This window comes from Octopus sinensis, linkage group LG5 (genome assembly GCF_006345805.1).
Source record: "Octopus sinensis linkage group LG5, ASM634580v1, whole genome shotgun sequence".
NCBI lineage: Eukaryota > Metazoa > Mollusca > Cephalopoda > Octopoda > Octopodidae > Octopus > Octopus sinensis.
The window spans coordinates 45692658-45717926 of record NC_043001.1 but is presented as its reverse complement, the minus strand read 5'-3'; the positions used below and the strand labels follow the sequence as shown (position 1 = coordinate 45717926).

At 33.6% G+C, this 25269-nt stretch overlaps 1 protein-coding gene across 1 annotated transcript; it reads left to right on the top strand.

Moving 5' to 3' along the window:
* The first annotated feature begins 3964 nt into the window (after positions 1-3964).
* LOC115211683 (nucleolin) lies at positions 3965-23437 on the top strand. The gene is made up of 14 exons (XM_029780327.2): positions 3965-4127; positions 6415-6602; positions 11315-11374; positions 11460-11604; positions 12675-12781; positions 14314-14443; positions 16407-16528; positions 17001-17087; positions 19179-19249; positions 19654-19730; positions 19850-19927; positions 20211-20344; positions 22618-22666; positions 23146-23437. The coding sequence occupies exons 2-13, from the start codon at positions 6425-6427 to the stop codon at positions 22653-22655; spliced, it is 1227 nt and encodes a 408-aa protein (XP_029636187.1). The 5' UTR covers positions 3965-4127; positions 6415-6424; the 3' UTR covers positions 22656-22666; positions 23146-23437.
* Positions 23438-25269: the final 1832 nt, after the last annotated feature.

Here is a 25269-nt window from a genome sequence, read left to right as displayed (position 1 = left end):
GTCTGAACCATAAAAGTATAGAAAAGTGGATGTCAAGATATAATGATACATACATACATACATATATATATATAGGTAAGACAGTTAACCACATGTGTATCAATAGAAGAAGTATGATGATAAATACATTCATATATATATATGGGGCTGGCCGGATCGGAGCAATCTCAAGATTAATCAGCCAAAATTGCGAGGATGATCCGGTTCTTGACTGAAGATTAGAGGCTTCGAATGACCCGCCCGTTTTTTTGTGTCATCTATTTGAATGTTTTGCGTTCTTGTCCCATTTTGTATTTTTATATATATTTTCTCTCTTTCTCTCTCTCTATATATATGTAAGACAGTTAACCACATGTGTACCAATAGAAGTAGATCTCAATATAAATGAAATAAAGGAATATTTTTGATATATTATACATAAATTCATGTACAGTACTCAGAGTTTTGAAGCTAGCTATAGCATGAAATTATCCAATTCCCAATGAAAACCACTCAGCATGCCACTGTTCATCAATTGTTATGTGAAGTCATTGTGGGAAAAATAACCCTAATTTTTTTCTCATAACAGCTTCACAGAACAGTTGTTTTGAGATGACCAATACATTGTGAGCAAAACTGATATTCAGACACTAAGCCAACATCATTTGATTTACAGAGTGTTCTATATGTTTTTTATCATAGCACCAATATAACACTATATGTTTTTTATCATAGCACCAATATAACACTGAAGTTTCTTTGTAACTTTCCAGAGTAAAGAATGCAATTAAAGGGGACCTTATGCTGAAGAAGATTGCAGAAGAGAGGGTGTGATGATTCTAGAAGGGGTGTTCAGAAAGAAGTATGAATAGAGGAACAGTTGTGAGGAAGGTAGTAGTGGAGAGAGTGACTAATAATACATTATTGGGGTTAGGAGTACAAATAGGCCAGGGAATACTAGTGTCAGGTTTTTGTGAGAAAGAGAGAGAGGAGTAGAGCTGATAAGGTGAGTTGTGGGGTCCAAGAATATACCACATTATTAGGACAAGTATGAGTGGAAGGGAACGTGAAAGAGAAACAGAGCAAAGGCAAGGATCCTAAGAATATCTATTTCTTTACTACTCACAAGGGGCTAAACACAGAGAGGACAGACAAACGGATTAAGTCAATTATATCGACCCCAGTGTGTAACTGGTACTTAATTTATCGACCCCGAAAAGATGAAAGGCAAAGTCGACCTCGGCGGAATTTGAACTCAGAACGTAACAGCAGACGAAATACTGCTAAGCATTTGGCCGGCGTGCTAACGTTTCTGCCAGCTCGCCACCTACGCACTGGTGATGGTGTGGCTATTACTTTCTGTTGCTTTCTTTCTATTTCTTATCGCCACATTCTCCCTCTTTGTTTCTCTCTCACTTTCTCACTCTCTTACTCTTCCTTTCTCTCAGACTCTCCCTCGCTTTCTCTTACTCTCTATCTCTCTCCCATTTATAAAAAACAAAAGATCTTGAGTAAGTTGAGAAAGCAAAATATTTTGAAAGATCAATCATAAATATCAGGCAGTGACAACAGAAAGCACACTTGCCTTTTGTATGTGCCACTATTTGAGCAATTAAAAATAAGAAAAAAAAGGATTTCTTGGTTAAATTTAGTACTTATTTTGGGAATTTTTCGACGATTGACCATGTAAATGAATGCTTTAAACACGGGCTACATGCAGCTGTAAATTTCTTTCAGAAAAAATGAAAACTGTAAACAACAAAAAATAAAAGGCAAAAATACGTAAAAATGAGAAATTTTTTCAACTTCAAAAATCTTGCCTCAATTTTCAAAATTTCAAACCCATTTTCTGCACTTAAATTACAAATCCGCTTCCACTTTACCATGTTGAAAATTTGATTGAAATCGGGCAAAAGGTGTCCAATCTAGACCCCCCAAGTGTCCCGAAAAATCAATAAAATCCCCATTTTCACTGCAAAGCAACCACTGTAGTGCCCCAAAACGTCTCTCCCAATCAATTTCTCACCTCAAGTTACCCCCCCCTGTAAATTTTAAAACCCTTCCAGCCCCATTTAGACCCCTTTTTATATAAAAATCCAATTTGTATCAATGTTCGCCTTCTTCATTTTATAGATTAGATTAGATGCCAATCGCACCAATCTGGAAGGGCTTAGAGCCCCCTTGAATTGATAAAAAATCACTCTTCTCACCATAGCAACCGCATCTTTCCAGATGGTGAGTTTTAATATACTCAACTCTCTGCCTCATCACGCCTTCTATGCCTGTGTCAATTTTCAGCTCGATCCAAACATTGGTCTGGCTGTCAACCTCTGACGTAGCAAAATGGACACATAATTTTGACCCAAAGCCTCTTTTATATATATAGATATAAACATCATTTTAATGTCCGCTTTTCCATACCTGCACAGGTCAGATGAAGTTTATCAAGGCAGATTTTCTCTTCACCTGTTTCCAAGTAAAGTAATATTTGCTCATGACCAGACATCTTTTTGCAGAACATTGGAAATGAATGCCACTGATATTTATTTGCAACCTCCAGTGGCTTCAAACTATCAAGACCACCAGCACTGACACTGTCCCTTCTATTACTTACTACTTGTACTTGTGGCAACATTCACCCTGGGCAGGTTGAGTCGGCTTCTTCTACCACCCTCGAGGCATCTTGAACCATGGCGGTGGAAGAAGTTTCATGGGGATATGAATTTCACAAGCGATCCCCAACAATCCTGCATGTAGAGACATCCTGTTTGTCGCAGATGCAGGGACAGAATGACCGAGGATTTTCACAAGAGCCCCGTCTGCCGAGTTGTGGCCCTAATACCACTCGGTGTCAGACCAATCCGCTTTGGGTGGCCCTACCAGGAACCGAAGTTCCCGACGGCATAGCTCTGACACTACCCGTTGCCAGCGTCCCCACCATGGTGAGGAGGGGATGGACACTTCAGAGCTAGTCCCTATCCTCATCAAACTCTCTTATAGTGATGTATGGCAATTTTTGGAAATATACATGCCTCATTCTCCCAAGAATGCAATTCTCTGACCCTGCTAGCTATTTACCTATTACACTCCTCTCTCAAAGGTAATGGATACAGCAAATAATATTTTCCAACACCCTGAATCACTCTCCTGAATAATCACCATTGCAGCTTCCCAAAATCCATCCCTTCAGGAAACGTTTTTCATATATTAATGTGCTCTTGTTACGAAGGGAGTTGGTAAAAGCAATGTCGTTACCCTCATTATCAGCAAAACTTGACTGTCTTCTTTCATGCCTACCTGTGGGTTTCATCCATCTCTTGGATCAGCTTTCTATCAGATCATTCTATCACAGCCTGTGCCGGAGTTCACTCAAGCTTACACACTGTCATCTCTTGCACCAATGACCTACTTGCTGTTTGCATAGATTATACTTATCTTCCATTTTTTTTTTCGTTTACACAGCCAGGCTCCATCCATATGCGACCTAAACCCTTCCTGATACCCTGTATTCACTCTAACAGAAATCGCATAAGCATCCTATAGTGGAGTCATGCCAGTCGTGTCTCTATGACTAGAAAAGACACCCCCACCCAAGTATTGCTTATATCAATAAAAATAAAACATGATCACACCTCATCGAGGATTACAACGTTTGACATCAATATCGGTTTGCGAGAACACGCAAAGGCCATGACCACTGAACCTACAAACTAAAAATATAATTATTTTGAAACATACACATATATATATATATATATATATATATGTAAGACTTCTCTTCTTCCTCTCGGCATATAAAATATTTTATTAAACTTTGAATTACTCGTATCACTCTTTTTCCGACGCAGAATATTTACTACTTTCCTCAATTCCTTGGTTTCATTATATACATATTCATGAAAGAATATTTCCTGTTTAATTTATTGTCGGCCGGCGATTGGATAAGTATAGATTCTGCGCACATCGTCCGTCTCTATAGGCCGGTCATTCTCTCTTACCTCCACTCATACTCTCACAGCCCACTTATATAATCTTTTTACTCCTTCTTCACTCACACTCTTTCTCTCTAGTCACGTTTCATTTCCAAGGGCAATCTTATATATTTATTCCTTTTTCCATTTTAAAGTATTACTGACAGGTTATTACAGGTTAGCATTAATATTCCTTTTTTTCTTTCCTTTTCATGTAGTATCAGTATATTTTTTGACATTTTATTTCATGTTATTTTACTATAATATATTTTAATCCTAAAAAGAAACCTTCGTCTACTTAGTGTTGGGTTTTTAAAAAAAATTTTCCCTCCCCTAAAATTATCGCTTATCATAGAAAAGATCTCTTTTTGTACTTGTATTCTCTTATAACATCTATATTTTTAAACAGCAATTTACGAAGTAATCTTTTTTCTATCAAAAGATTTTGCCTAGTTTTGTTTTTTAAAGAAACTAGGCTATATAAAATGTATTACAAGTTAAAGATGAATATATATTTCTTTTGTTTCAGTTAGTAAAACGATTTGAGGTTTTGTATTAATTTTAACATTTAGACAGTAAAAGTGAAAATATTGGCTTAAATATGAATTCGTATCCATGTTGTGTCCTTGCGACACACGAACAACTCAATTTTTCTTCTTTATTTAATAAATTCGTCCCACAGCTCTATAAATTTTAATGAATTGTATAATTTTTAAAGTAAATATGGTATTTTTATTTAATCACATAGTTTTGACTTGGAATAATTTATACACACACAGACACACACACCACCGGTGTCTTCATCATGTGGAATGACTGCTAGGCTGGCCATTTTGAATTTAGGGTGTGTTTGTGGTAGTGATAATGGTAACACACGCATCTGAAAAACTGCTTCTAGGCCGTGTTTTTCTAATTAATTTTCTCATAAATTTACTTCATTTTGACTGCATGTATCAAAATCTCAGTTGACGATGGGTTTGCTATTTGTGCATGTATACTTACAGGTCTACCAAGTGTATAACACCTTGAACCAAACACCGACATATATTCCTAGAAAAGTATCACATGTATGTTATAAAACATTTGAGCCTTTCTAAGCTCAGTAAGGAAATGTAACGAACCTGTTATGAATTATATCATTTGTTCAAACAGGTCAAAAAATTCAGAAGAAAAAAATGTAATGAAATCCGCCGATATATAGCCTATATATATATGTATACATATTACATACACACACGCACACTCGTACAGTAGGAATAAAATGTTATATGGGGAAAAAAAAGATTAGTGTATAAAAAGTTTATATTTAAATTTCCCTTCCCATCCTATTGTTTTTACTTTTTCTCACTTTTCAAAACTATATATATTTAAAAAAAAGAGTTATACTACTATCTTTTACTCTACATTAGTTGAACAGGCTACAAAATATAGATGGCCTGGTTTAAAAACTAGGAAAGGCACACGAGGGTCAGTTTCCCCCACTTCGTGTATGTATGTTTGTATATATATATATTCATACAGTTTTATATCCTTAGATTGAATGGTTTTTTTATATTTTGAAGATATTATACTCTAGTTTCAAGACTTAATCACTTTAGACTGGCTTCGTATCTTTTTTTCTTTTCTTCGTACTTAAAAAGTGTACTATACGGAAGTGACTGCTTATTTGAAAAAGGACGTTTAAAAATCCGATTTCTTTAATATTTAAATTCATTCTCCAACTTATTGATTGCGTTTGGTGAAAAATAAGCGTGGAAAAAATTACAATTTCTTTTCCAACTGTTTATTTTAAACCATCCGTGTTGGTCGTTTTCGTTGGTTTTAACCGTTTTTCATGTGAAACCACGCCGTCCTTGTGTACCGCCATTTTCCATTTCATTATTTTCTCTATGCTTCTCTCAATAGAAATCTAACCTTTCAATTAAATTTTATTTAGCAAAAGTTACTGAATAACAATACTGTTTCTTTTTGTCTCCAGTTTTTTTTAAACAATGGTTTAATACCGAAACGGCTTCGTTAAAGCCATTACATTTTCGAGAGCCACTCGTACATTTAGCCCCCCCCCCACAACCCAAATTTTTTTTTTGTTTCATAACTGAACCTTCTTTCTTTGTATATAAAATCTTTTTATGAAATGTAATTTACTTTTTTTAATATCTATCTTAATTTGAAGTCGGCCATGTTTTGAGTAGATGAATTTTTTTCTATCTCAGCCTGAGTGTAATTCTAATGTCTGTGCTTTATCTAAGTTATCACGTTTCTCATTACATACATTACTCATAAGTACATCTGACACATTTTAAACTATTTTCTGGAGCTTTCTGTTAGATGAATTTGATATTTCTTTTACGTTCTCATGTGTGCACACTCACGCGTGTCTTTTCACGTGGTCGGCTTTAAAATTATCTGTTTCTATGTGTAACTGCCCGAGTATATAAGGCTATATGGTAAATTTTAATTTTAGGCTGTCCGATATGTCTTGTGAAGAAACCACTGACGATATGTATGTTGGTGACTGTGGGGAAGATACAGCGAACCAGTCTGAGGCGTATTCCGGTGAGATGCCTCAAGATGATGCTGAAGCAAATGAAGAACAAAACGACGTTGCCCAGACCAATGAAGAGACGCCGATGGAGGAAAGTACTGAAGCCGGTGAGTATTTAGTGATGCATTTTAGTCGTACTGGTAAGATCTGTGCATTTTTTTGTTCCTTATGGTCTTTATATTTATGCTTGCATTGTGTACAGAGTAGTGGACAGCTCACGGAATCTTTTTTTTTAACGTCCGTTTACCATGCTGGCATGGATTGGACGGTATGACGAAGGCTGACAAGTCAGAAGATTGCGCCAAGCTCGGGTGGATGCCCTTTCTAACGCTAACTACTCTATAGTATGTATTGGGTGCTTTTTACGTGGCACCAGCTCTGATTAGATCAAGTAACTAACGTAAGAACCCCTCCAATTGAGCGGGGAGTAGTATCGTGGGAAGTGACTTTGCGATGGGTGAACAGGTTTGAGGGACAAGTTTCAAGCATTAAAGGCCACCTCAGAAGTAGTAGGGAAAGGTGGAGAAATGTGATGGTGGTGGGTATATACTCAAGTTACATGAGTAAAAAATGTAATTGCTGATGTGATAGCAGTACGGGTGGGTTGAAGTAAAATTAACGGAGTTGTAATTGTTAAATGTCTACCTTTCAGTGAATCCTACATGAATAGCTGATCAATTACCAAGTGTAACCCTGCATGTATAGAATTAAAGCACTGAGCATTTAGTTATGTGGCTCATAGCAGTGTGGGTATATGGGGATTATTAATTGGTTATAATTTTAAATGCACAACAGATGTTAATTGATGAAATCAGCTAAATAGTAATTTGTAAATAGTATTGAAAGCAGGCTTACATTTTGTTCTGTATTTGGTAGGGTATAATTGGATTGAAATAAAGTGTAGTGGAGAAATTAATGCCATGATTAATGTAGGATATGGGATGGACTTAATTGTTATGAATTATTGTTGCTTGGCAGAGCATAGGCTTGTCCTGCATAAATGTTATAAAAATGTTCACTAAGGTTGAAAAATAAGACAGATATTGTATTGTGACAATTGGTATACTGTTTCAGTGCCCATAAGAATGTGACTGTCCAGTAGGCTGAGTGTGATAGCTGGACATCAGTTTCCTTTGTTTCACTGCTGGTTTGAGTTGCATCCTGTTTCATGTGTAAAATTGTTATATACAATATCATCTGTCAGCTATAGGAATAGGAAATTGTGGGTGATGACTGGAGATTGGGTAGGATTTGAAGAGTGGTTATAGTGTGTCAATATGGGAGTTGATAGGGCGGTAGATGACTACACTATGGAACAAAGAGCCCCCAAATAGTAATTATAATACAGTAGACATGGATGAGAGGAAGAGATGTTTTGGGTCAGTTACAAAAGTGTGAGGGGAGAGGCAAGTTTAGTGCATAGGAAGAATGAGAAATGTATGAAGGGTGAAGGGGCACAGAAGAGAGATGAATGTAAAAAGTAGGTGGAGAAGGCAGTGTTAATGAAAGATGGATATCAAGTGGTTCCAGACAGTGAGAAGGATCAGTGGTATTAGGGAAGCATGCAGTTCTAATCACATTTAATTACAGCAACAGAAGACTGCAGTTAGGCTGGTGGAGAGTGTCGGTGACAGAAAAAGGATAGGTGGTGCAGGTAAGATAGCTCGAAGAAATTGAAAGGAACCCAGCTGTTCATATACTGAACAGTCATTTCCCAGAAGACACCAATCCTTTCTTTCCTACTTACTGAAACCTTTCCTTGCTAAGTTTGTCTTAAGGTTTCTTGATCCCTAGGCCTAGCTTCCATGCCTGGAATTTCCTGATTCCACTATAGATTGAGAACTAGATTATCAGCATATAGGAGTTCCCATAGACAGCCTCAAAGTCCTGTTATGGCCCAGGACTATGATGAATAGAAGACTGAGCTTTAAACTACTTCCATGCTAAATTTATCACTGAAATCGACTTACTGCATCTTTGTATGTAGCTTATAGAAGTACAGGTGGAAACAGTAAAGCTGTTTCTTTGATTTAAGAAAATATATTTAGATAAAAATTTTTTTTACCTTTCCTTGTAAAGTAAATCATTCCAAACAGATGGTGTTTTGTCATGGGGGAAAAAGTCTGCATGGCAAATAGTCAAAATATGGGATTAGTTTGTTTGATACCAATACACACCAACCTCTGGTTCCATGTTACAGACACGTTTTAAATGTTAGTATCGAAAGGGTTAAAAACAATTTTCTGGAAGAATAGTGTTCCAAATACGAAAAAATTTTTGATTTTCCAAATTAAAACAAGTGTATTTCGATTAAATGTGGTATCAGAAGTTAAAAAAATCCAGATAGAACAACTTTTTTATCATTGGACTGTGGCTATGCTGGGCTATTTGTTTAAGGTCTAGTTGCTCAAATTGACCTTAATACTTAGAAATCTGGAATTTGTTCTAGCTCTTATTGCTGAACTACTAAGTTAGGATTATATCAATAAACCAAGCTAGTTAACAAGCTATGAGGGGGACACGTATGTGTACATTAATATCTTCTGGTTTCTGAAGTTTCCATCTATTAAATTCACTGGAACTATAGAAAACACTTGCCCAAAAGTTCACATAGTGTGATTTGAATCTGAAAACATGTTGCAAAGCAAGTGTCTGAATTATACACCTCAATAATTTTGAAGTAATATCCCTGATAGGAATATCTCTCTTCATCATGAGCATAGCTGTTGCTATCTTTAAAATGAATAATTTGGTGAGGTATTTACTGTACAACTTTGAATTGAGATATTTTCAATAACTGAATATAAATGAAATTTCAGTTGTGCTTGTCATTGATGTTACTCCATTTTTTTTTTCTTGAATTGTTACAAATTATTTTGGAAACTATTCAACACCTGTAACTATCAAGAACTAAAGGTGGTGGTTCAAATATAGAATCTATTAAATTATAAAAGAAACTTTTGAGAACTTTTGCTGCAAAGCATCTTTTCTTTGGTTTTGACAATTTCATGAACTGCATTAATCAAGACAAAATCATGGCGATGGTAGACATTGGTAATACCATTGCAAAAATTGCTATAAGGAAATATATCTCAGTTGTGAAGACCTGTTGAGGCAAGTGAAAATCAAATCAAAATAAATCAAATAGATGAACATCAATGGAATTTGTATCTTTGTGGTACCAGTGCCGGTGGCACACAAGAAAATCATCCGAACGTGGCCGTAGCCAGTACCGCATAGACTGGCCTCCGTGCTTTGGGGACGTAACAAACACCATCCGATCGTGGCCGTCCGCCAGCCTCATCTGGCACCTGTGTCGGTGGCACATAAAAACACCATCCAAGCGTGGCCATCTGCCAGCTTCGTCTGGCACCTGTGTCGGTGGCACATAAAAACACCATCCGAGCGTGGCCGTTCGCCAGCCTCGTCTGGCACCTGTGTCGGTGGCACATAAAATCACCCACTACACTCTCGGAGTGGTTGGCGTTAGGAAGGGCATCCAGCTGTAGAAACACTGCCAGATCTGACTGGCCTGGTGCAGCCTTCGGGCTCCCCAGACCCCAGTTGAACCGTCCAACCCATGCTAGCATGGAAAACGGACGCTAAATGATGATGATGATGATGATGATGAAAAATACATTGTTGAAAAGCAGTAAATTGAAATAAAGATATTGTACATGCATTCATATGAATTGATAATTTTTTTAATTTTCACATGCTGAGCAAAAACAAAGTGCCCAAATTTTGATATTGTTTAGAAAGTCCTGAGTTAGACTGAAAAGTGGGGAAAAGAGAATAGATGAAGCAACTAAGAAAAATTTTGAAATCCTGTCATTTTTATTGGAACATTTAGATTTTCGAATTGATTATGAAGGCAACTGCTACATGCTTCCTAATCAATATAGGGGTTTTTTGTAACTTTTTCTGTTAATCTTTAGAGGTTTTACTTGCAGGCCTTTTGAATACTCTTTAAGTGTCTTAATCTGCGTCTAACTATTTGTTATGGCAGTTACAACTGGAACTGCTGACAATTTTGCTCATCTGTTAAAGACAGGATTGTAATTATTGGATCTGTTGCTATTAAATTCTCAAATATGAATTTTATACTGTTATGTAGTTTTGCTTTAATTGGTGGTAGGTTAATTTATTGACGTGACAGTAAATTTTCCATAGCATGATCTATGTCAAATGGAATTAGCTGAGATTTTAATATTTCATTGTTGATTCCATTTTTCATAAATATACTTTCAAATAGATATTTGGGAAAGTTATGCCATATGTGAAATTTTCTTTCAACTATTTTTTCATCCTGGTTTTTAACTGATGCAGTTCATTTTGTGCTGTTGAATTACAGTTAATATTATTTTGCAGGCTTCCTGTTATCAGCTTATTTTTCTGATTATTTTATTTATACCTAAATAACATTCTGTAAAGAATGTGAGATGTTGAAGATTGTATGGTAGAACTTTTGTAATACTTGAAATCGTTTTGGTTGGTCATGGAGGTACTATCAAATGGAAGGAAAAATCTGCATTTTATTTTTTCATAGTTGAACAGTTGTTCTCGACCATGACTTGGTGTGATGATAATATAGGTAACTGAAATAATTGTACTTTCCAATAATACAATATTAAATTGAAGCCAAAATGATTGCTAACTATAGTGGAAATTTGTTTGCCTGGTTGTGTAAAGTTATGAATTAGATGTGGTGTTGGGAATTAGCTCATTATGTTCAAGTAGGTTCAGAACCATGAGATAAAATAGCTTTAAACCTATTAATAATAATAATAATTTTACATTTGAAAAATTGCTCTTTCAGATAAAGCAGATGGCGATAAAGCTAAAACTGAAGAGGAAGATGAAAACACTTTGAATTTGAGTGAGTAAGGTTTTTGTTTTTTAATACCATTTATGTTTAATGGATGTAATCAACTTTTAATGTGAACTTTTCATTCCATTTTTAGGAAGACCATATCCTAATATGTTCACCATATCCCGGTTGCAGTTAGAAGATATAAAAATTGCAGTGTCTGAGCTATCACAATTTTGGGATGATACTACATGTTTGACTATCCGTTACATAAAAGAAGAATCTGGAAATCGGAAAGGGTATGTGTATATGGTATTGGTAATGTGATGAGTATTAATTTCAACGTAACAGGATTGACAAATGAGCAGAAGTATTAGCTCCATAATGACTTGTTAGAGCCATATTTGCAAAATTAACTCCAGTTAATTAGAGCTAACTGCTCAAAAAAAAAAAAAACCTGCAAGCCAGGTGTATGTAGTATAGACAACTGGCTGTGAATACTTTTCTTCATTGCTAAAGAATATACCACTCAACATAAAGTGGTCAGGATTTTAAGAGCTAGATGGCCTGAGATACTACCTGAGCAGTTGGTGTCCAGAAAGATTATAGGTATGTTGCAAGAGAATAGTTACTAAATTTTAAGCAGTGTTTGGAGACAGGAACAACAAGTCAACATTGCAATTGTTGAAGAAACTAAAAATCTGTTGAGACAGGGATCAGTAATTAGAGCTTTGAGCTCTTTTATCTAAGACAACGATTGGCTGGTCATCATGCTTATTTAGGAGACTTCCATTGATATGAGTGCTGGACATGTGGTAAAAAAGGTTGGTTGGATCTATGGGAAATTTGTCAAGCAATTCTGATATGTCAACACAATACAGGAGGATGTGCTCTGTTGCAGGTCTTGCCAGAAGTTAGCACTATGTATAATGGGTAAATTGGTAGTATTGTATTGGTAGATATAAAAATATTAGCTGTTAAATGTGTGTATAAAGTAGGTGATACTAAAGATTTGAAGTATAGCTTTTAAAGACTGGACTGAACATGTTTATTTAAGAAAGTTATTTTGAAGACGGAATTTTGTCATTTTAATTTTGTGTTTTCTTATGTTGGCATGGCTTCAACAGGCATACTTTTGTGTGTGGTTCTTATACTGGATGTTCTTCCTACTCAACCATTTTACAGGAACGAATGGGTTAATTAGTGGTTTAAACTAGATAATTAGACCTGCATTTCTGAATTCAGATTTTACCATCAACTTTACGGAGTTATTAAATTAGGGCATTAGTCAAGTATTTGGCTGAAATAATTGATTTTTGCCCACAATATTTATGGATGATGCTTAAATAAGAGATCCTTATCTTTGTAGATTTATGCGAATGAAATTTGCTTCTGAAGCTGAAGCAGAAGCTGTGTTTAATAAACTGCCCAAAGAGATAAATGGTAAACCATTTGTACGGGATCCAGCTGAAGAAGGTAATTTTTCTTTCGTTTGAAATGAAAGATGACTTTTAAACTTTGTTCTTGTGAGAATTTTCAAACCTTTGTTTTGCTTTTGTAGTTACATTACATCAATACTGGGTTGATAATGTATTGCTACTTGTAATCAAACAACTGGAAGTGGAAAGGTTTAGACTGTTGCTAGGATTTTTGTATTTCTGAAATGTATGTGTGTATATCTTTCTTAGGTAAAGCTGGAAAAGATGGTGAAAGAAGAGGTAGGTGTTTGATAGTTTATAAAATCTGAGTATGTTTACTTTTGTAGCATTCAGAGATCTGTATTTAGTTTAACTGTATGATACTTTAATGTGAGCTCTATCTTCAGGGGTTTTGGTCATTTCTGTGGCTTTAGCTAAGTCAAATCTAGTGTCATTCTAGAATTAGTGTAGCTAGTAGGTTGCAAAAATGAGTATGATTACTGGAAACTAAACCTGGTATACAGAAATGAAATGGAATTACAAAGTTATGGACTAGAAATAGAAAAAACATTAATCTTAGTAATTGCTTATTTCTGGAATGGTGTTCCTTAAAGAAGACTGGATACTTTGGGAGAGAGGGTTGTTATTAAAGTGTAAATCAGTTGTGTGAAATTCAAGTACTATAGTCTTGGATTGATTATTTTTGAGTTTAGATTTTATTTAGCTTTATTGTTACTAAAATAACTAGAACATAGGAGGGAATTTGGTTTTACTCTTAGTTTTGATGCTGGCATTATTTTAATCATTTTATCTTACAGCTATTTAAAATAGTCAACCTGTTTAAATGAAGCCAAATGATTTGGCTAATTATGAAGTTGATTTTACTTTTAAAAATTTCAAGATTCAAACTTTGTTTTAAAATCGATTCTTCATTGCATCCCCAGATTAATTTGAAATTTTTTTTGTAATTTTTACATTTTTTCCTTATAAATATTATTTGCATTTTTTTTTGTGTGGTCATTTTTTGATGTTTTAAAACATTGATGGTATCTTTTAACCTAAACAAAAACTGGAAATTAAAAAAAAGAAAAAAAAAACTATAGTTTAAATAAAATAAACTTTTAAAGTTTATTCATTACAATTAAGGATTTAGACAATTTTATTAAAATATTTTAAACTTAAATATAGAACTGGTTTTAAATTAAATCATTTCTATTTTCTTAGCTTGTGTAAAATATAAAATTGAAAGCTTTTATGCATATTTAGGTATTTAGAAATTTTTTTATTCAAGCATTTATATTTTGCATTTCATTTTAGTAAATGCATTTTAAGTACTATTAAATATTTGGTTTTAGTACAGAAGAATAAGGAGTAATCTGTTTGACAGCATGGGAAACCATTTTACCTGCTGGCTAAATGATTCCAGTTTTGTAGCTATTGATACCACTAATAACACTTGATGTCATTTGAAGAAGCTATTTTTTGTGACTTCTATGATTAAACTTGTTACAAATCTTGCCTGTTTTTGTTAATGCATCCTCATTGATCTGTTAAGACTGTCTCCCAATCGTAAGCACCTGACAATTTCAGGGAACAAGGAAGATTATTCCCTTTATGTCAACAACATTCCACAAGGAGTCACAGTCGAGGAGCTTCAGGCATTATTCCCGTCAGCCCGGAATGTGGTGATCCCACTTAATGAGGAAGATCAGAATCAGGGGTAATTTGTCAACCTTGTGCATTTACTTTTCTTCATTGGTACAGTTTTCCATTTACTGATGCCAATTATTCTGCTGTGATATTTTTGTGACTTTTGTCACTTAACTAAAGTTGTTTTCTTATTGCACATCTTTTAAGGATTTATATTTGTCAGGATCTTTTATTGATCCTTGCACCATTTTTCTGAATGGCACTATAAAAATTTCTGGAGGGAAAATCAAAAACACATACCTGCATACTCAAAAACACATCTCAAATTTTGCTTCAAGTTGAACCCTTTATTTTTTCCTGTGTATTTTTGTATTTTAGTGCATATTTTTAATGTTTCATTGATTTGGATAAAAAAAGAAAAAGCAAATTTGTATACTGAACACTAGATTCATATTAGGGTTTTTTGTTTTTTTGTTAAACTTTTTTGCCCCCATAGTTTCTTAAATTGTTCACATAATTTATTCTATTAAAATTGTATTTGATAGGAATCTATTTAGATATCAACTCATCTGTGGGGAGTGTTATATTTCCTAAGTGACAAAGAAGGAAAAAAAAAAAACTTAAAAGAATGTATGACAATCCTAATTAAAATTTTTCTGGAAGCTGAGTAAATTTTAAAACTAATTTAAATGTTGATGGGTTAATTATATTAAATTTACATAATATATGCCATTAAATAGAAATCTTTAAAGAAAATGATTTTCTAAACTACTCAAACTTGGAAATTGTGTAATCAATAGATGAAATAGAAACTTCATAGATTTATTTCTATCCTTTCTTTAATGTACTTAGCTTTGTTGCTTCCCACTGCTGCCTTGTTTTTTCCTGTTCAGTATTTAGGGCATGTATCATTTAAGCAAGTTTCCTGCTTAGTAGTTATGGGTAAAGTAAAACACTTCACCTGTTAATGTCATACACTTAGATTTGCACAAAAATCCATTTTAACATCCTAATGGTTTTGCTTTGTATTGCCTTAGAAATTTCTCAAAGCATAGTGTTCTATACATATATATTTTCAATAGAAATAGGTAAATATATTTTTTAAATTCATTTAGTTTAGCTTTTTAAAAACATACAGCATAGTTTTTCTTGTGAGATAAATGTAAATTAAACTGAATCAAGAAATTTTAAACTCCCTCTATATCTAAAATTTAGGTCTTCTGAATTTTAGTTTGATATTGTGTTATTTCAAGCAAGCTAAAAACCAGAGGTCCCTTTTTGGTTCACTCCGAACACGTCGGCTTTTATGCACTCATTTGACTTGCCAGAAAAAGACTGTTGCTCTTTTTGAAAAAGCACCTTTTTCAGTGGATTTAGATTTTAAGTTGTTTCTCTAAATTGAAACAAAGGTAGTGTTTTCCAACAAACATGTTAAAAGAATTAACATACAAATGTAAAAAATGAAGAAACAAATTTAAAGAGAAAGAATGTCTAATCTTGTTAGAATCAATCTTACAATATAGGCTTTTTGTATTTTTATCTTTTAGCAACTTCATTCAGTTTAATGAATCTAGTGCCTTAGCTAAAATTATTTTAAGTAGAAATGATTGTGGCAGGTTGTTTTTAATGCAAATTCATCAGCCTGGGTATTAGTATATTTAAACTTTAAATCCTTGTAATACATTAGGTGAGGCATTCTACTTATGCCCCTCCATCTTCTAGAAAAACAATTGTCATTTCTATGTAAATCTGAGTATCGGTATGAATTCTGTCCAAATTATTTTACAGTTGCAAGCCATTCAACCATGAAATGTTCTGCCATTTATTTACAGCTGCTTTAATTATATTGTTACTATTCACGTTGCTAGTCCAGTGTCTGAACTTTCTTTACAATTTTCCCCATTAACAACTAAAGAATAGTCGTCTAATTTTGTTGCTTATATTAACCAAACTTCTCTAAAGTTCTTTTTTTTTTTTCTGTTTATTAATTTGGAATTATTTTCTTTTCCCACCCCTGTTTTTTATCTATTTAGTTATGCCATGGTGGAGTGTCGTAATCGACAAGATGCTGAAAATATCATTGCTGAGAATAAAGATCTGCAAATTAAAGACAATACATTAACTTTTGATCTAATTTCTCATGCATCTAAAGAAGGTAAGCATTTTAATTATTGCAAGAAGATATGTTTTAGGCAGTATCTACATTGCTGACAATGAACTTTAAATTTTTTGGCTCAGTCATTTGTAGTATTAAAATCCAAAATTTATACAGTTCATTCATGATTAATGTACAAATGATATCTCTAAAGAGGTATTAGAAGTGGTAGCAAGCAAATCTCCTGTAGAATTGGGGTTGTATGGAAGCCATAATTAATTTTGCAGGATCAGAGATGATCTTGTGGCGGTATTAGGCATAACTTAGCAAGTTGCCAAAGATAGGAATCAATCCTTATAGAAAGATTATTTTTGGCTGAGGTGTATGCATTGTATTGGGAAGACATTGTTCATAGTGACTCATTTGTTTGGTGGGGTTGTTCATAGATTTGAAAGCAAAGTGATGCTGAAAATGTTGAGACTTCAATGTGGTTTTAAAACTTGGAAATTGAACAAATTTTTTCTCTTAACAGGTGATAAGAAATCTAAATACCAGAACAATCAACAGAAAGGTCGTTATGCCAATTTTTCACACCGGCGTAAGAATCAGTCTAAAAAAGGTATGTTGTAACAATACTTTAATATATTTTAATATTTCTTTATCTCCCACCGGGGCTAAACATTGAGGGAACAAAGGACAGACAAAAGGATTAAGTCAATTACATCAACCCGCAGTGTGTAATTGGTACTTAATCAACCCCAAAAGGAAAGGCAAAGTCGACCTTGGCGGAATTTGAGCTCAGAACAAAACCAGACGAAATACTGCTAAGCATTTGGCTCAGTGTACTAATGATTCTGCCAGCTAGATGCCTTAATATTTTAATATTACCTTAACTTTAACCCTTTTGTTACTATATTTCTGACCAAAATACACCCCTTATGTGTTTCAATTAATTTCTAACGTAATTATAAATTTAGTCTGGTTTCATTAAACAACTATAACTTTTTTATTTATCAATATATTAATCTGATTTTTGGAAGATAATTTAATGAAATATTCTCAACCAATTCTATACTATAATTTTTGTCACAAAGTGACTTTAATTGCAAGTAGATACAGGTAAATTCAACAAAATATAAAACTATTAAAATTTTGTTCAAACATCGCTATAGAAAATGGGTCATTAGCTAATATTCAATAGGGTATACAAGAAAATTTTACGATAGAATTTGTTATTCTGGGTAACTTTCTGATACCCATAATAATATTTATGGCAAAATAGTCTTAATTTCATATAAGGTTGTGGGAAACCACAAACTATCCTTTTTTTCACTTTGTTTACATTCAGCGTAACGGTTCGTTTCCACCGTAATGATTTCAAATAGGCTCATTCGTAAAAGTAAAATGAAGTAGTCTAAGGCTTTACTCTCCTGGGAAAGTCTGTGGCTTGGTCCAGTTTCTTCAGAAAAATCACCGAAAGAAACAGTTTTTAAATTTTCACTCCATTCAGGTGCCAATTCATTTTCTTTATCGCTGTCGGATTCACTGTTTTCACTTTCGGAAAATGAAACAGCAGATTCATTATCAAATACCTCATGCTTTTTTTTCAGTCATAGAGTTAGATTTATGAAGGTCTTCAGTAGAAAATCCTTCGAATTCTGACTCGCTGCTTGATATAATGAAATTCGTATCCATTTTTTGTCAGAATTACAAATTTTGAAAACACAATAGGAACAAATTTCGGGAAAAAATCTCCCAAAATTCACGGAATTAAAATTACATTTCGATTATTGTACAAAACTGTAGTTGAACTGTTTACGAAGTATAATACGTGTTTTCACAAATGTACTAAAGAGATTTGCTCTGATATTCTCATTTAAATACCAATAGGTAAATACGGGTGGCTTTGGGCGGGTTGGTAACGAAAGGGTTAATAACTATGCAATTACTGCTACAGTCATTGTGGCGTTCCTCTTGATAGGATACAGAAAACTCTGTTTACTTAGGCACAATACATATAAGTAGTAGCATTTATTCCAATATGCAAATGTCCACATTAGCCAAACCCTAGACAAATATAATAAACCAAAGCATTTTAGTGATCTAATTTTCTCAGTAATTACCAATTGGATATTGGGGTTTGATATCATTGGCTTACCCTATCCCCTGAAATTGCAGGCTTTGTGCCAAAATTTGAAATCAATACTATGCCCTAACCAAGACAGTCATAGGATTTTCAGGTTAAAATCCTGCTCAGTCCAAATAGAGCTTTCTCAATCATCTTTGAAAAGCAGTTAAGGTTCCCCAGCTTGCCAGCTCTGGTCAAACTGTCCAATCCATGCCAGCAAAGATAATGGACATAAAATGATGACAACCATATAGATTGTGTGTAAATAACTGTAATTAGTCAGTTTCTCATGACAATGGCAGTTGTAATGTTGATTTGTTTTAAATCCAATGTAAGACCCTGTAGATGGTGAGGTTTTTCCTCATTTCAAAACTTTGTTCTATTCAAGAATTGAATGCAGTCTCTTTCTCACCAGTGTAAAATACAATTCCTGTTCTTTTTGTTTTTCCTGTAGTAATCATTCAATATTAAAAGCCTATTAAAATGATGCTAAATTTCAATGTTTAGGATTCAATAAGATAATTTATTAATGTAACTAGTGCATACATAAATGTTCTAATTTTAAAAAATTTACTTTTTCAGGCAAGAGACTGCAGCAGGTGCAACAAAGGCAACAGAGATGGTCTCCTGAGCGCCGACCAGGTAGAAGAGGAGTAAGTGTTTTTTTTATTTTTCTTTCCGAATTTGCCATTTTCCAACCTAATTGTAGATCCATGTCTTTTATGTATTTGGACATGTTATTTACATACCTAATGATTTGGGTTGTATGGAAATTCACTCGTCCAGATAATTTGACATTTCTGTTCTTAGTATAATTTCATTCTTTGAAATGAGTTAGAAATTATTCATATGAAGTTAGGCTGAGAAAGCGTAACAAAATCTATAAAGTTGGGAAAAATTCCTAAAATACTTCAAACTGTACAAACATAAACCTACAATGTTCTTTGGCTTTGACAATTATTTTTATAGTTATAATAATTCCAAATTGTTGATTGCATTTAGTTGATATATAGGATTATTTGGTTCATTTTATGACTTTTCTTTGTGATGATTTTAGCCTGGACAATTTATACAAGGTGGACGAATGGATCGCGGTAACCGAAGACATTTGATCGATGGTGGTAACAACAACTGGTTAGTGTTGTTATAATTTGGACAATTTTGTGAAGTTTGAACTGTTATATTTGATTCTGTTGCCAAAAAAATGAAAGTTTTTCTGAGCATATGTATAAAGTTATTTCTTTTATTATTAGGACCCAAGGAAGCCAAAATGTAACTGCAGCACTTTCTCAGACCAGTGAATTATTGAAAGGTCTGACTAGCCTTTTAGGGTGAGTATTACAAAAGGTCTTTTTTTAAAGATAGTTCTGTAAATTAGTGCTTAATTAAAACACAGGAAATATTTCCTTATGGAAAAGCATTTTGTAATGAAACAAATTTAACTGTTTGCAACATCAGACTACAAAATAGTTATCTTTATCAAAATTGAAATTTATAGGCTAATTAGTTTATAAACAAATCGTAATTTCACTCCTAATTATTTATAATAAAAATGTATATTTGTATATGTTAACATTATTCAGTGGTAATTTTCTGATTACAATTTTATTCCAGTCAACAATTACTGAATCCAAACCAAATGGGTGGTCAGTATGGTAACCAGTCATGGGGTCATGGACTTGATCAGAGCAATAGCTATGGCTATCAGTCTGGTAACAGAGGCTATGGAAATGACAGCATGAACTATGGTAATTATTGATTCCAAGTGGATTTCTGTTTCGGTGATTTTACTGAAATATATTTTCTCATATTGGATTGAGTGAAGAGGGAGGGTCTCTGTAAATTTTGGGTTTTTGTTTTTCCTTTCAGTCTTTTGTTGGGTTCACTTAAATGTTCATGTAACGATTTTCAAAGCAATATACTTGTTTTGATAACTTAGTTGATTAACCCTTTCGTTACTAACCCGGCTGTGGCCGGCCGAAAAATTTTTTGGTTCAAAGTACCAACCCGGCCGTTAGAATCCATTGTTATTTAAATGTAAATTTGAACCCAAATCTCGTTGGTACATTCGTTAAAGCATGTGATTTCACATTGTAAATAAAGTTATAGTATCCGACATTGCTTGAAGTGATATCTCAACTCAGTGAATTTTGGGAGATTTTTTTCAACATGTTTTTCGGCATCGATTTTTCTTCAACTTTGAAAATGGATAGGAGTTTCATGTTATCAAGCATTGATTCCGAATTTAAAGCTTTGTCAACGGAAAATAGGGAGATATCGAGAAAAAGAATGAAATAAGTACTAAAGCACGTGGTGTATAAAATAATGAATATTTTTTTATCCGAAAATGAAAGCAGCGCCTTCCGAAGAAACAAAGCGGCGAAGGCGACAGCGAAGACGATTTTACATCGGAATGAAGTAAAAAAACTTTTAAAATGTTTTTATTAGCAATTTTTCTGAGGAGATAAAGTTTATCTATAGCACTTCTTAGGAAGTGAAACCATTAGACTTTTATTTTTTTCAGTATGCTAGTTTGAAGTGATCACTTCGGAAACAAACTTACGCAGATTGTAAACAAACCCAAAATCGGGGTTCAAAGTTTGGGAAACTTGTGAAGCAAATACTGGGTCCTGCGTGGATTTAGTTTTTATACAGGGAAAATAATGTTAGTCAGCATGGCCTAGGGAACGATGTGGTCTGGAATTTATCACTTCCATTCCATAACCAGGGCCGTATATTATTTTTTGACTGATTTCTTTAGTTCGGTCAAACTTCATAAGTTTTGCATTAAAAATCAATATTTCAGTTTATTCCACCTTTATGGTACACCTGTTGTGCATTAAATTCAACTGATGATATAGTGATGTGCACAATTCTTCTTTATCAAAATTTTGTTGCATACCCATTTGAATATTAGCTGATGATTCATTTTCTATGGTGATGTTTAAACAAAATTTTAATTTTTTACCTTTTGCTCAATTTAAAATTTTAATATTTTTACCTTTTGCTCAATTTACCTGGATTTACCTGTAATTAAAGTCACTTTGAGACAAAAGTTATGCAATAGAATTAAGAACCCTTCCTTTAATTATGTTCCAAATATCACATTAAAATGTTAAGTAAAAAAAGTTAGTTATTTAATGAAACAAGCCTAAATTCATAATTATTTTATAATTTAATTGAAACTCATGAGGGGTGTATTTTGGTCAGAAATATAGTAACGAAAGGGTTAAAGATATAAGCAGGGCATCTAGCAAAATTATAAAATATAGAAATGACATTTTTCATTGTTTCAAATTAGCATAAAATTTTGTTGGGCATTTTTAAGATTAAATTATAAAAATGTCACTTGCTGATTGTTTTTTAACCCTTTCGTTACTGTATTTATTTTGAGATGCTCTGTGTTTCTTTCAATTATTTTAAATATAACAAAGAATTTAGTAAAATAACTTAGTCATCATTCAGCTAGTGTAAGGAACATAAATTGTGACTAAAGTTTGGAAGATTTTTATTCAAAACTTATGAAAACAAGACCTTTGTACTACAGAGCCAGAGCCGGTTTTGGCCGGGTTGGTAACGAAAGGGTTAAAATATTAAAGAAAGCAGCTTTAAGTTAAATTGTATGAGAGTCAATGGATGCTTCTATAAATTTTGTAAATATTGTGCCAGTTTATTTTTTTTTACTGAAATGTAATGACCTTGTTATTGAAATCGTCTTTTGAAGATTGATTTGATTTCCTTAACTTGAGTCTTATTAAAATATTTTATCAAGACTGAGTTTAATTTGAATGACTTTATTGCCTTATATAAATATATTATATATAAAATTCTCAAAATATGTCAATGATACATATTCACCACTTCCCCTACTTATCTCTGTGTATGCTCTTTGTACAGAATCTACTTAAATGAAAATCAATTTTAGAATTGTCAACGAGTTATTTACTAATTGTTTTGTTTCTCTTGGCTCTTTTTCTTGCTGAATATTTAACTCTTTCCATCTCATCTTCTTTTATAACAGATAACAAACGGAGGAGACAGAACAGAACTAGCTGGTAAAAATACACTTGGTGAGTTGAACAGTTTTTTAAACTTGAACTGTAGGATATGAATATCAGATATGAAAACTTGGGGTTTACAACTAAATTTATGTAATATACATGCTGCTGCTAAATTAACACTGAATTAACATGGAAATTTTAAAGTATACTTACCTGTTAAATGACTTCCTCTTGAACTGCTTATTCATGTCTAATTCAAAAGTATAATATAAATAGTTGTTTAGATCCTTATTTTCTTGTAACTGGGTTTATATTTTGTAAATATTGATACAACCATTTTATAACTGCTGTAATGTTCATTAGCATTTATGTTATCTATTTTTAGTTTTGAATATTATAGAGTAATCTTTAGTTTTCATATATTTAACATAGTTTTCAGCATATAATTTTAATTATGAAGTGTTTTATGTTCAGTAATGAAACCAGGATATATAGTATTGTGGTTTCTATATCCTAATATTTTTTACCTTCTGTAATTTTATTTTCAGGCAGCAGTGATTATGGTGGTTGGGGTGGATCTTACTGGGGAGGCTACAATTAATGTTACTCCTATTTTAGATGAATGAAGCACACGGCCATCTATACATTTCATCCATTGATCATTGTCCTTCAGCAGCTGTTTGTATACAGCAAGCTTCTCACACTATTTTTTTGACTAGTGACTTTCATTGAAAGTTTCTGATAAAACTTATTCGATATTTTACTGTAAGTAAACCTTTAGTGGCTATTTGCCCATCCCTCCCTTATAACTGTCTTCAAATAAATCAACATACAATATTCTATCAGTCTTTCTCTTTTTTAAATTTTTTAACTGGAAATTGATTTACTAGAGCACTTTGAGAAATTGCTTTTAGTTGCAAGTTTTATTCAAAAATGACAAAAGTTGAATCTTTTCAAAGTTAATATCTTTTCAAAGTAAATATTCAGTACAAAAGAAAAGAAATACAATTGAAATAGTTGGAAATATGAACTGGAAGCTCAGTTATGGCACTGGTGGTGAAGGGACATGCTGAAGCAGGGTTTGTTCAGGTTGTCTGCATTTCTTTGAAAGAGGAATGGAGGTTCCAGAAAAGTAGCAGTATCAGGTTGAAGGTATTGAAACCTCACCAACAGGGAAATGTGGAACAGTCTCATTCAAACCTTTTTATTGAGAAGTGAGGACAGTATATTATACGAGTTGGATGGTACAAAGTAAATTTAAGCTTGAACCTGTTGAAACTCAAGAAATTAATTAGCATTCGAAATGAAAATTGTTCATGAGCAACACTGTGTTCTTGATACTATGGCAGTATGATTGGAATAAAACCAATGGATTGGATGAACATTAGGATCTCAAAAGAATTAGTTTGCTACAAGATTCTTTGATGTGTACCCCATTGACTGAGAACTATTCTACTGGCATGCAAGCTCCTGGTAAGGTCTCCCATTTTGGACATCTCAAATGATAGAGGCCAGTCCAACATAGACCACTTTAGGGGCCATAACAGAATCCTTGATGATAATTCATTATAACTGGAGAAAAGTCATTGATGGCCTATCCTCCGTGGGGAATGAAGGGTTTGAGTAATGTATCAGAAGTTGTGTAGTTAGGGTTCCTACATATCTTACGAACTGACACAGTTTAGGGGGAGTAGTGCAGTGAAAGTACTAAACAGCTAATCTGTCGTCATTCAGATTGATGCTGTAGTGAAATTTTGTATTCATAGCGATTTGGTAAGGAAAAAGCTGTGGGGTGCTGGGTTCTTCAATGTTGCTAACAGATTCTAAGTTGGAACTTGAACCATTTTTGTCTTACCACCCACCACAAGACTAGCTACTTAGTGTAGGCATGTAAAAGCACCCACTACACTCGGAGTGGTTGGTGTTAGGAAGGGCATCCAGCTGTAGAAACTTCTGCCAGATCAAGACAGCCTGGTTCGCCAGCCCAGTCAAACCATCCAACCCATGCTAGCATTAAACGATGATGATGATTAGTTTCTTAGAATATTCAGAACCTATTTCAAGTAACATTCTTAGATCTATTATTTATACCAAATTTCTATATTCTAAAGGAATATATTCTACAAGAATTGCATACTTGTAGTGCTTCATCAGACTAAATTACATGGCAGTATTTCCTTTTATTTTCTCAATTCAGTATTGAGGGTTATACAAAAAGTTTCTAGACAGGAAAAATCAGGTTGGCTACAAAATTGTGCATATTATTAAACTTCACTCTTTCCATAGACATGTATTAGTAATCCTGGTAAAAATACTGGACTAGTTGCGTTGCAGATAAACCAAAGTTCAAAAGCAAATATTGTATATGAATTACAAAGGCTTGTATGATTGCTATAGGTACAAAAGTCTTGTTGCATTCAGGAAGGTAAGTAACTCTGCTTGCTCCAGATTAATTGGTAAAATCTGGCCCGAGTTATGTCCCTTACATTTTACGCTGCTGCCGATATATAATCTCTTAAATTGATTGTATACTATCTGGAACTTTCTATCATAACTGTGTATCTTAGTTCCGCCATCTGAAGTAGATAGTGAAGTTATAACTTGAATACCTTGTGACCAGATATGTCCTTGACTAGATTGATTTGATGCTATACAACTCCATATTAAACCAG

Bases quoted from the DNA above. Each gene is read 5' to 3' on its own strand.
- LOC115211683 (XM_029780327.2), top strand. From the start codon at position 6,425: ATGTCTTGTGAAGAAACCACTGACGATATGTATGTTGGTGACTGTGGG. The intron at 17,088-19,178 runs GTATGTTGTAAC...TTACTTTTTCAG, and splicing joins TAAGAATCAGTCTAAAAAAG to GCAAGAGACTGCAGCAGGTG. The intron at 19,928-20,210 runs GTGAGTATTACA...ATTTTATTCCAG, and splicing joins GGTCTGACTAGCCTTTTAGG to TCAACAATTACTGAATCCAA.